Here is a 13,350-nt window from a genome sequence, read left to right on the forward strand (position 1 = left end):
TGGTCGTCGCGCCTATTAATATTCGTATATGTAATACCTGGCGAGAGTATCTACTCCTCGTTGCGTGCAATTCATCTCCGCTCGAATCTGTTCGAGTTCTCGTTTTAGTCGAGAAACTCGGCTCCTTGCGAGTGCCACGTCCGATTTAAGCAGGTCAGGGTCATATTTGGTACTCAAGGAACTCGAGCTGGAACACACTGCGAACCACAAATTCCTGTCAACACTTTCCGATAAGAGCTTCTTTTTGCCTATATATTCGCGTGATATATTACAATCTATTAAAAATCGAATTGAATGTAAAATCCAAAATGCGAAAACTGCCGAATCAAAGCGAATTCCTTAATCCATAGCAACAAGTCGTTCCGCAATCTCGTTTTAATGACGGAACACTTTTCGATCATGACAGAATTGACGAAACATTAATCATATATAGCGCGCACAGTGTATCTAAGTTATTAATCAATTAAGGAAATGATTAAAATCCACTTTCTGTTAAATTACACTCACAACTTGTACGCGATGCGCCAAGGGTGGTCAACGCGTTATTGAGGTGATTGTACTCATCCTGAGCCAGGCAGAGCCTCTGATGTTTTACGTCGTAGATCTCCTTCTTCGCCTATAACACAAATATTTGATTGCACTTCTTTAGAACAATTGTCAATAACTGGTTTTTACATTTATCAATATCATATAACATGATAAACACTCGTTTTCAACTCGTATCGATCATTATAGTCGGCAAAACATCTTTTCACCTAAGATGTAAGACAAATTAATTAAATGTATTAAGAAAATGATAAACGTTAAAGGGACAGTTTGTCGGAATTATATTTGTCGCAACTTTTAAACGGTAGTTATTTAAGTTTTTAAGTATTTAGGTGCCTGTACTTTTCATAAATAGCAGCGTTGCCGAGCTCTGCGGTTTTCAATTATTTATTTAGCGATCACGTGCAAATTGAGCGCGCTAGAATGTCAGATGTTAACTTATATGTGCAAAGATTATAAGTGAAGAAATATAAAAGGAGGATTAAACGAGAAACCTTCAAGACAATAAATTCAAGAAGACAAATATCTTTCTTTAATATAAAAGAGACTGTGTCTACGATTTTTCTGATAATCATTAAAAAAAGAGGTCTATTGTCATTTTATATTTTCAGATAATTAGAATAAAAAAGATTTGTCTCAAATATAAGTATAATAATTCTTAATATCGTCTGTTGATATATTCTGCATTTAAAACATTTATATGTGTAAAAAATGTAATTAAATATTCCTATTATTCAGTTTTTCATCCCATATGCGACGTCACTGTATTTCCAATATCCGGGAAAACCACGCGGTTTCTTAGGCAAAGAATGCATCACAATATATCAATCTCACAATAAAAATAATCACACATTCGATGACACATCACGTTCTATCGTAAAAGAACATTTATAGCTTTAGCATCTCGGTGGGGAAATTTTGCGCGGCACTTCTTAAAAAAGACGAGAACGTAATTTTCCGTTGCAAACAGAACCACCAAGACACGATTTCCATCCTTGGAAAGAGGAGCGACGCGCGGTGTTGTTATACTGATAGAACCGACGAGTGCTTGTAAATATTTCTTACGAATAATCCCAAGTGAATCCTTACATATTCGCAATAGTAATACGCTGTAGCATCAGTATCGTTGCGCTTATAACACTGCTCCCAGTAGAACCTCTGTATTTGCTCGTCGTTCTCGTAATCATTATGATAACACATTCTCATACGGTATTGCGACACGACGTTTTCGTAGATTTGCTCTTGATGTTGCTGTTGCTGACGCTGCTGAATCAAGCGTTGCTGTTGATACTGAAGATATGTTGGAGGTTGCAGACTTCTGTATTGTTGTAGCTGCTGTTGCTGCTGCTGCTGCTGCTGTTGTTGTTGTTGCTGCTGCTGTTGCTGCTGTTGATGATGGTAATTGTTCACGTAGTTACGGTACTGATGTGCCGGTACGAGTACGCAGAGGGTGTACTGACGGTCCATGCCGAGTACACGGTGGACTGTGCGCACTCTCTGGCTACGCGATGCCTTTCTTCCTCCTGTTCCTCCTCCTCCACCTCCGCTTTTTCCTCTTCTTCCTCTCTTCTTTCTATTTCTCTTCCACCTTCTCTTTCTCTTTCCGCCTCCTTTCGTTTCTCCACTTCTTCACTTCCTCCTCTCGATCCCCGTCTCGTACCCTCCTGCGCTCTCGTGTACTCTTCTATCTCCTCTTTTCTCCTCGCCTCATCTTCGCGAAGGCCTCCTCGAGACTGGCCTGTGTACGGGGCCCGAAATTCCGATCCCCACCCCCTCCCCTCCGTGAGTCTCAATTTTTAAGGGATCCCACCTTTTTTCCTCTTTTTGCCTTCTCTTCCTTCGCTTCTTGCATCGTCCGGCCAGTCCTGCCTGCCCCTTCTCTCACACACACAGTACCCATCCTATCCCTCCTCCGATACCCCTTTTACCCCTACCACCGCTACCTCGCGCACACAGATTCTTTCCTCTCTTCAACGGGATGGAGCACAAACTGGCTCCACGTACTCCCTCTTCATCCTCGTCCTCCTCTTCTTCTTCTTCTGCTTCTTCTTCGTCATCTTCTCCTCTCTCATTCCAGGCGCTTCCTCCATCGTATATTTTTCATGTCATCTCTCTCACTTCTCAGCGGCCTCAAGCGCCTCTTTCTTGCCCAACGTAAAAAGGCGGACCTCGGCAGCCCCGACAAGATTGTTGGCAACTAGGACCTCGATTCATACTCTAAGTTTTGATTTCGAAAGAATCGCTTTAAAATTTCAATGGTGCAATACAATGTCTCGGATTTGGCATAAATTAGTTAACCTATCTTACAATTCGGTCTTAAGATTAAAAGTATTAAATATTCTGTATCATTAATAATCAGTTACGTAAGAAAACCTCTTTCTTCCTTTAAAGGAATCAAATTCCATATGACTTGTATTTTATTTTAATTAAAAGTCTTAAGTATTTTTGTATCAAAGTTTCTAATCGAGATGAGAATTATAAAAAAAATGTTTGTGTTAAAATATCACTTGTACCCATTATATATACATATATATATATATATATATATATATATATATATTACGCAACATGAATATAAAAGTGCATGCAAAGTGGAAAGAAAAATATTACATGGTTGATAAACAGCAACTATATTTCGCAAATATTTTTTTAGCTTTTTGTATCAAATAAGTTTCATCTTATTGTACAATAATGTTGAAATCTATGTTTATCATCATCATTTTGACCCTCGAGGGTTATTTCTATTTTTTCAGACTAGCGGAATGTCGTCGCATGCAATGCAATCCAGAAGCGTAGGGCGCCTGAGGGCCTGTGCACGATTCTTTCATTGGTGGGGACAGCGCGCGCGCGCAAGCTATGAGGACAGGAGCAAGCAAGAGGAAGGTGGACGAGAGGGTAGCCAGGATTGCTGAGGGATCAGCGGAGGACGAGGACGAATGGACGAAGGAGAGGTAGAACGAGGTATGAAGAAGGGACGCGATGGAAGGGCAAGGAAAGAGGCGGGAAAAGGGAAGAGCGGGGAAGCGTTCTGGCGAGGTCACGGTACGACCCTGCTTGAACGTGGTCGCATCCGTCGGGGCCTTGCCGTCGGTAGTAGAACCGACCTTGAGTCGCGCATTATGCCCCGTCCTTGTTGGAATTTCTGGGGCCCCTACTGGCCCCATCAGCCGTGTCTCCGGATGATCATCTAAGAGCGGGCCCAGCCGGCAGGGCAGCGGGGCCTCGCTCGTTGCGTGCCGCCCCACTACTCTCCGCCAATCGCGGGGACTCGCCTCATCCGTGAGGCTCCAGTATGTGCACCGGAGGAGAGCACACGGGTTCTTTCCGCTCCCTCCCGCTTCTGCAGTCCCCCCTCCCCTCTACCCCTCTCTCTCTACCCCGCGCCCCTTTTCGCATCCTCTCCTCCGCGAAGCCATCGTGATCTCTCTCTCTCTCTCTCTCTCCCCTTCCCTCCCTATGCCGCGCCACTCTTCCTCTTCGCCCTCAAAACGTCGGAGAGAACCCACGGCGCCTCGCGCGCATATTTCTCGGTCCATACTATTATTGTCGAGAGAGCACACAGATGGTATCGAGAGTACGGGCCTGTTCGTCCGCTCCACGGAAAGGAGTCTTATTTTTCCACCCGCCTGTCTTCCTCGTCGTATCGTCCTTATTCTTCTCCTTCTTCTCCATCTTTTTTACTTCGTCACTACCCGATGGCCCGACGACCTCCGACCAACGCATTCTTTTTTCGTTCGATGGACTTTCTTCTTCCCCGGAACGGCGAAATGACTTCGATTTCCGACAGGAAATCTCCGACCCGCTCTTGGATCTCAGTCATCACTCTCCTCTGTGATTTTAACGTCTTTCCTCGAACCCAATTTTTTTCTTCAGTTAACTCTTAAAAATTCCATGGTTAAAAAACATTGCAAAAATTTTGCATATTTGCTTCTTTCCCCCTATTTTATGTAATATTATTTTTAAGTACTTTGTTTTTATTAGCAACTCTATAATTCCAAAGTTTCAAAACTTTATATCATACATTAAACAGTTTTTTGCAATTAATATCCAAGTTCCTTAAATATATGTATGTTTATATTAAAAAAAAAAAAAAACTTGTCCCTAAAATAAATATTTTCTTAAAAAATATCTTAAATAAATGTTTAACGTGTTTATAGAATTAGTATTCATAAGATTTTACGACTAATTCAAAATAATCGTTTTGTTTGCGATTCTAGTTGAATTGCTAGAACTCGTATCCCTGTTTCACGATATCATTTGGTGTCTCCCGCAGATGGGACGCCTGAACGAAGTCGAAGGAACGAGGGCTCTTCAGCGACAGCCGCATTCCAAGCGAGACGCCTAATACCGTTCCTAGCATGAGAAAAAACAAAAGGTCATCTCGAAGGATACGAGGGGAGGAAGGTATACGGCAGGATCATACGAAGAAGGAAGACGAGTCGCGCGTCGTCGTCGGACCTGTGGAGAAGAGAGGGAACGCGCGACAGGACGAAGAGGAGGCGGAAGGCATCTCTCGGATATATTCCTGCGCAAACGGCCGCGATTTATACCGCCTGGAGCTCGCTATCCTAGGAGCCGAATGCCTAACTGATTGCTGAATTCCATTCCATCGGCCTGCCTTCTCTCCCTTCTTCTTTCACTCTTCTCTCTCTCTCTCTCTCTCTCTTCCTGCTCCTCGTTCTCGCGAGTGCCTCGCGTCCTCCGCCTTGAGAATGCTACGAGAAACCACGAACGTCGTCGTTTGCTCTCGTTCAAAATTCCAACCGTCTTCGATAGAACCATCTTACCGAGTTTCGTCCATGGTCTCGGACAATTCCGAACGAGAATTGTTGATGTAAACTATCACACGTATTCTCTTCTTCGAAAAATGGTAGCTTTTTATTTGAAAATCACACGAAAAATATTGTTATCAGAAATGATCTCGTGTTTAAAATCGCCATTTCTCCCGAACCCATCTCTTTGTTTTTTTTTTAACGGATCTATTAAGAATTATGCATTCCTAACGGCTTTTCTCTTTTCTTTCATTTTACATTGGGGTAACTTGCCTCACCGGCTCACTAATGGCTTGAAAGAACTTTTATCTTATGAGATGAGAAGGATGATTAGAAGAATCGAAGGATTACAAAAGGGAACAGATTACCGATCCCGAATACCAATTAATCGGTCATTTTCCGATTGCATTCCACGCGCGCGCGCGCGCACGTAGTAAAAGTGATTACGCAGGCTTAATACTTTCTTACTCCGTATTGCAAAATCGTGCTCGCGCGCGTCGATCGTATCGCTCTCGCTTGTCATCGCGGAGAAATTTCTCATTAAGAAACATTATTAATTCAGCATACAAGCCAGATCTTTGTTTACCATTTAATTCGCCATTAGCACGCAGATAAACTCGGTTGAAGCGAATCAAGCGAAAAATCTAGCAATTACACTGGGACAAACCGATAGAATTTCCGAGAGAAACGCAAGTCGCGATTTGTACACGCGACCGTCGCCGTCGTCGCGACAATCAAGATATTAAGGATACTCCGATGCAATCGGCCTTTCCACGGCCGTTCACGGGTTCGAGCGATGTATCAGGGTCGCGTAATACATTTCGGTGGCAAAGGTGGATTCGCCATCTACAATAATTCTTGCGGTCGTTGCGGCGCGGCGTGTAACGTACGCGTGCACGCACGTGTGCTATCTCGGTGGCTTCATCTCCGGCACTTGCGTGCGGCATCTTTCCGCACGATGAAGGGACGATGTCCGTGGCGAAGCGGAAGACAAGAGCTGCACTAGGAAGAAAATATATGGGGAGGAGGTCGGCGGGAATGCGTTTCCCGCCGAGGGGAGACGACGTGGAGGAAGGAAGAGAGTTGGCAGAGGAGAGTTACGAATGAGGGAATGGACCAGAAGAGACGAAGAAAACTGGAATGCCGGAAGTATGCGGTGAAACAAGAAGGTACGGCGAAAAGATGAGAAGTTCGAGAAATAGACGAGAATAATATGAGAAGATGGAGCAGAGTTGCGGATCAAGTATAGCAGGGAAGAAACGAAGGGAGGAAGAGGAGAGAAAAGAAGGTGAACGAAAGTGTTGTGTTTGTGTGTTGCTCAAGTGCGAATAAAGATAGAGCCAATGAGAGAAAGCTAAAAAGAAACAAATAAAACGGAAATGAAAACCCCAGAGAAGAATGGAAAAAAACCGATGAAACACACGAGTGTCTTTAGAAAATTTACCACAATAAAAAAAGAAAAAGAACGAGACAAAGGAGATAGATGAAAATTGTCTACTAAACGTTTTGCATGAGATAATGAAAAGAGACATTACATTCAGACCGTACAAAGGCGACTGTAGAGATTTTTTAATTCTTTATGACCTATATCAATCCCTATCAATGGTACTACAATACAAGCGAAGAATGTCGTGAGAGTTTGACACTGTATCAGAGAGATGATTTCCGTGCGAGCGAGCTAGAGAAGAGCCCAAGTTAGAAAGACCGAGAGAAAAAGAGAGGCAGGCAGGAAAGAACGAGGAAAGCGAGAAAGAGAGGCCGCGGCCGAGAAGTTCACGTTGCAAGGAGTAATGGCAAGGAAGGAGGCCCGCTCGCGCGAGCGAGCGCGAATGGTGATGGTGGCGGCAGTGGAGACGGCGGAGGAGGAGGGATCGGAATGCAGCCGAGTGAGGAATTCCGACCCCTCCCGCATATTTATCTGAGCGCGCGGCGCGGCGCGGCATGGCGCGGAGCGGCATGGCGCGGAGGGCAGCGGGACCTGGGTCGGGCCCGGTCCGCGGGGCCCCCTTTTATAGTGCGCCAACCACGCGGGTTTGCGCGCGAAGAGGGAGTACAAATAAAGGAGAGAGGAAGCGAGGTAACAGAGAGAGAAACAGAGAGAGAGAGGGATGGAGATGGACCGAGGATACGTACGAGGCCAGTGCCAGGCCACTATTACGACCTTAGCGTATAGGCTTATTCAGGAATGCCCGCGGTGTTTTGTAATTGGGCGCATTCGTAGGATTTTCTTATGAATACGCGGGCGAGCCAGCGAGTGAGTGAGAAAGAAAGAGAAGGGGAACAGCTTGACTCGACGCAAGTTTGATAAGACCTTATAGTTATCGATAATCAAGGGAATTTATATGAAAACCGTTTGTTATTGACAATAAACAAACTTAATTCGAATCGATTCATTTTACGTAATCATTCATTTGCTATTCTTTGTATTCCTAATCTCAATCGACAACTGCAAGCACAAACTACAATAGATATTAGAAGTATATATTTATACGTTTTTGTTTTATAAAAGCTTTGAATAATTTATAGATTATTCAGACTATAAATATAAGGCAAACAAAATATTTTCTAATGATGAAAGAAATGAAATTAAAAAGCTTCGATTCTCAGAGAGAACACGAGGTTTATGAATTTTGTGACGTGCAGCCGTAGACGTCGCTCAAGTTTCCACCGGACATGACTTTCGTAGAATTCGGCCGGGGCCCGCTGCTACCTCCCAAGGCTGATGAGGACCCGACGATGGCCGCCACGACGAAAAGGAAGAAAGAGGAACGTGCTCTCGAGATTAAAATGATTAGGTTTAGGTAGAAGAGTGGAGAGGAAGGGCAACAGAGGGGGAGCAGAACGCGTTGGGGGCCCGAGCGCTACCGGGCGCTCACGTGATCGCCCTGTGGCTACCGAATTCCGTATGAAGTGGGTCTCGTGCTTCGCTCGAAGGGCCCCACCAGGGCCCCTCTAAACAACCTGATCCACTTTGGGATCACGAGGATAGGAAAATCGGACGTGCATACAAGGGGATGCAACTTTGCGTTCTCGATCTCCAATGCGACGTCTCAACCGTCTCGTCGTCGTGATAACTTTTTCGCGCAAATGCACCAAAAAAAGTTTGGTAATAGCTACCAAATGTTGAGTGAAATAATTCCAATTTAATATTTGGTCAATATAATCAAAAATAATTTTACTTTTCTGAATATTTAGCAAATATTAAATTTAATGATATTTACAATGTGCGAAATCTTCCGTGAACATCTACGCATCTTAGCATTTTTAAATATTTGTTTTATAGAAAATAAAAGCAATCTGCAAATTGCTTCGGGAAGACAGTTCATGGGAATTTCAGCGCGTTTAATTTTACCATCAAAATGCTTAAACATTCCACACACTATAAGATAATTAATTTGAAAGTTGTGAATCGTATTGTAATTAAATTTATACATTTAATTTTATAGTAGAGAGATATTTGACCGTTAAGAAAACAACACAACTTTGAAAGCCTTCTTATTTAAAGCCTTTAGAAGGCTTTCAAAATTGAGTTATTTAATTTTATGTTCTGGCAAAGATTATTATAACGTACAAGAACTTTACTGAAGACTATTATAACGCACAAGAACTTCACTGAAAACTATAAATTTATCTTCTCGATGATTATTATTTTTATATTGTAAAACATTTTTTCCAAATTTTTCGATAGAATTTCAAGTTTTTTTTTTCAAAACTTTATTGAGAAAAAAATATACACATAACTTTCATTTTAAATAGACCTCGTAACAAAAAACTTTTGTTATAGAGACTTGTGAACTTGAAATTCCTCAACGATGAATCCATCGTTCCGAGATCTTATTCGCGGTAGAATATAGGTACTGTATAAAAGCGTTTCGCACATGTACATTTATCGACGTGCGCGTGAATTTTTGCAAGCGTCGGATGGAACGCGCGAGATCAGTGATATCTGATTCAGATTTACGTTCGATAGCGGGAGGAAGGGAGGGCGGTAAGGGTGCGAGAGAGGGGGACTGGAGGGATCGAGAGTAATCGGGCTGACGGTCGAGAAAGGAATTTCTTTGGCCGGACAGCTGCTGCCGAACAAAGGACGCGGGATATAAAAGAAGAGTTCCTCAAGGCGCACGTGGCTCTCGCGAGAGAAAAAGAGTAGGAGGGAAGAATGAAGAGAGAGAGAGAGAGAGAGAGAGAAGATTCACGGCTAATACAAGGACTGGACATACACACGCGACCTGCTGCTCCGGTACCTTTCCAAAAATTCCTCCCCTCTCCGCCAATCGCAACTTTTTCTAAATCCCAATCGAGAAATATCATCGCTCGATATTAATGCCGAAAAAATAAAATTTTCGAAAAATTAAAAGATTTAAAAAATAGGAAATAATCCAAAAAAATGAGCCTTGTATTTTAGATGGAACAATGAATTTTCTTCTATATCAACATATGTTTCAAACCTTACTGGTCTTCCTTCAAAAAATTAAACATAAAATACATCTTACGGTCATTGAGAAGTCCTTTTGTTGATTTCCCAATATTTCTGTGCAATAAAAAAATTTATTGTTTCACTTAAGATACAAGGTTCGTTCGTTTGGATCATTTCTTCTTTTTTGAATCGCCTTTGCACATTACGAGCTTTAAAATTTTCAAATTGCTAAAAGAAGATTGTTTTATTTGAAAATGGAAGTTTTATCCATCTTCTCTTTCCCTCTCTCATTATTTAATTCATTCAATTCTCTTAATCGTGCTTATTGTTAATTACTATCAAAACATTGCTTCGTAACATATACTTTGTTTTAACATCCACGATTAAAAGAAGAAAGAAAGCAATCTCTAATTCTCCTCAAAGTACCGAGAACTATAAGAAAAACGAATTCGTTATAGATTTTCTTAATTATTTGCATCGTGCAGCCACCATCATCCCTTTATCGCAAATTGCATCACGTCCCGTACGTTACGTCTCGCGCAATTCGCGATCCGCTCGATATCGCGAGGATAGCGGATGCGGGGGCTTTATGCAACTCCGGAGGATATCGGTTTGATTCACTCGCGCCGACAGACGAGGCCCCGCTTACGTGACGCAGTCCACGTTCTTGCTCACAGAAGTCGCCACGATGCTCGGACTCCACGCATCGCCGTGGAGTCAACGTGGGGTTACACACGACTCGCCACGGGTAAATCCGTGCCGCACCGAGAGCACCTTACTTTTGTATTAATGCTTATACCGAGTGAAAGTGTATCGCGCATTCCGCAAATGTTATACGAGCGCGCGCGCGCCCGTCCGTCCACCGTCGTCGTTGCGCTGCAACGCGTAAAGAGCGCACGAAAACAACGCGCCCTCCCTAACTGCAGTTTCATTCGCCTCGGAGAGAGAACGAGATATGAAACTGCACTCGATGCCAAGATGCGAAGAATGCGCGGGATATCCCGGAGATTTATTCTCATAAATTCCCCTCGACTGATTCTTCGGTAAAAAAAAAAAAAAAAAAAAACCATTGATAATTCTTCAATTACGAAAGAAGCGTGATCGAGGAAACGGAGTTAAATTAATGTATGAAGATACAAGTCATCTCATTCATCCGCGGTGATGATACAAATAGCAAAATGCTAATGCATAATAATAAAACAGAGTAGCCAGCGGAAAAAAAAAAACTAGACAAAGATCTTAATCGAGGTGATCTGCGGCGAGAAAAGTGTGAACGGGGACTAGCCGAATTAATGCGTCGCAGAACTTATTTTCGCACCTGTCTCCGGTGAAGATAACGGCTGATACGACGCCGAAGCGCGATAGCGTCCGCGTCGTGCCGCATTCCAGCGCGTTGCCTGCGTCTCGCGGCGCAAAACAACCCGATCGCGCCTTTCGCGCTCGCCGGATAGGCAATTAATTCGACGACAACGTGGCGCTTAATACCCGTGCGCGTTTACACAGCGATTACCATATCGTAAACAACTACCTGATAACTTCGATCGCGCTCGCTCGTCAGGAGCTTTAAACTTCGGAAAGATCCCGGCGTCGCTCACCTCTCACGGCTTTCGAATTGAGCAAGAGCGATTAAAATCTCATCAAATTAAGGCGTCGCGTCGTCGGGAGACAAAAATGCAACATGAAAATTAAACCGGTGACGCAGAGATGAGGCTCTATCGTGCCCATTTACGTCTCTTACCAAGCGTCACGATTTTTCAAAATATCTTGCTACCCGATCAATTACAATCAAGAAATTTCATGTAGATTATTATATCGTAGCGCCGGAACACCCGGTACATATATTCGCGGTAGCACCGTTACCTTATCGGCCAGATACAGCGAGATTTAACGAATTCCTGCCGGGGAAAGTTCTCGGTGCATTTTGCGTTTATTGGCACACATGTGCGCGCGAGCGCGCGAATATATATACATATTTTTTTATACGATTTATATCTGCTTTAATATAGCAGTGTGCATGAAGACACGCTCGCGCAAGATGTTTGCATCTCGCATAAATCATGCTCGTTTCGGCGCAGGATTATGCGGCAATTAGAATTAGAGAACATCGGTGTGCAAACGCGACGAATTGTTCTTTTCTTCCCTCCCACGCGGATATTATCTTATTCTTCAATCGCACGTGCAAACATATCAATTACACGAAGTCAAGAGCGTTTGGTAGTTGCGATTGTAATTGCATGGTAAAATAATTATGATTACGAGTTCCTTTTTTTATAGTCATTACTGTAGTAATAATAACTTTATGTTTATGGTTCTGCCAACAATGAAAACAATTTTTGCTATAAATTATAATAATTTCAAATATTAATGTATTAGTAAAATTTTAAGATAATGATGTGATAAAAGTAAAATAAATATTTCTATGTGCTAAATTGCAATCATAATTATAGTGAATACAACTTTTTCTTTAATATTCGCTTACTATTTGCGCAATAATAATGAAAACAATAATTTGCGAGGTTAAATATATAATTGACATCAAAAATGACTATGAATTATAGTTAAATCACAGTAATTGCAGCCATTTTTTTCTCCCAGTGAGTATACAGAACTCGCTATTAATAGCGCAAGCAGAAAACTGATTTTACGTAAAGTTATAACTCGGAATTTTAAAAATAATCCTCTCCTTCATATCTATCGTTTGAAATTAGTTCAAGAGAGTGTGTAAAAGGCGGTTCTCTCGATAGGCCTGCGAATGAGACGTTTTAATCACGAGACCGTCTCGTTAAAGCCCCCGTTCGATCTATTTCTGTTTCCTCGCCCATTCCCGCTTTTAATTGCGAGCTTACTCAGTAAATATTCGCGCGATCGAACTTATAAATAGTCTATCATTCAATTTAATTACGCTTTACGAAAGTGACCCGCGTCGCGAGTGCAGCGATAAGAAGAAAGTGTTATGCGAAAGGAAAGTGCCGTTACTATCTCGCGTCGCATGCGAAAAGTCTCCAGCATGGATTTGAATTTTTATTCAGCGTCTAGCGAATGTCTGACTCTGCGAGATACGTAAGAGTAGGCGCGCGCGTCCGTCCGTGCGTGCGTGCGTGCGTGCGTGCGTGCGTGCGTGCGTGCGTGCGTGCGTGCATACGTGCGTGAGAGGCGATTCGCGGTGGCAGGCCCGACCGCCGCCGAGAGATGCTGATATGAATGGAATGCGATGCTATTATCGGAGTGTACCTACCGATAACTCGTTACGTCGCGGCTTCGCCGAGCGGGCGGGAGATGGGAAAGGAAGAGGGAGTGTTCTCCGACGCGGGAGGCAAAAGGTCGTAACTCCCGAAGAATCGCGCTCGCGGAAAACGGTACGAATGTGCACAGCCAAGAGCGAGGAATCGAACGCGGATGTTTCATCGAGTTTTCGTTAGCGCATTTTTTTCGGACGCGTCATTCCTCGTCTTAACGATTCGACGCAAATTCCCAGACGTTTCGATACACGCATTTTGTTTATATCAATTAATAGTGTTGCCTCCCTTTTTTTCTAGAAAAAATAAATTTTATTGTAAATAAGATACACGAAAAATAATTTTGCTTGAACAAATACTACTATCAAAAATTATTAAT

General features: G+C 42.9%; 1 protein-coding gene across 2 annotated transcripts in view; it reads right to left on the minus strand.

Annotated features, from left to right (window-relative positions):
* The window catches only part of LOC105197873 (protein kibra), a 65,603-nt gene that overhangs the window by 8,919 nt on the left and 43,334 nt on the right, over nt 1-13,350 (minus strand). The window contains exons 1-3 of one of the 2 annotated variants that reach the window (XM_039454100.1): nt 1,636-2,013; nt 508-616; nt 38-197 (exon numbers count right to left, since the gene is read on the minus strand). In XM_039454100.1, the coding sequence (XP_039310034.1) occupies nt 38-197; nt 508-616; nt 1,636-2,013 (647 nt within the window). Of the gene's footprint in view, nt 1-37; nt 198-507; nt 617-1,635; nt 2,014-13,350 lie in introns of those variants that run through there. The other variant, XM_011164467.3, reaches the window with a different exon arrangement.

The sequence above is a fragment of the Solenopsis invicta genome, chromosome 10 (assembly GCF_016802725.1).
Source record: "Solenopsis invicta isolate M01_SB chromosome 10, UNIL_Sinv_3.0, whole genome shotgun sequence".
In the NCBI taxonomy this organism is placed as follows: domain Eukaryota; kingdom Metazoa; phylum Arthropoda; class Insecta; order Hymenoptera; family Formicidae; genus Solenopsis; species Solenopsis invicta.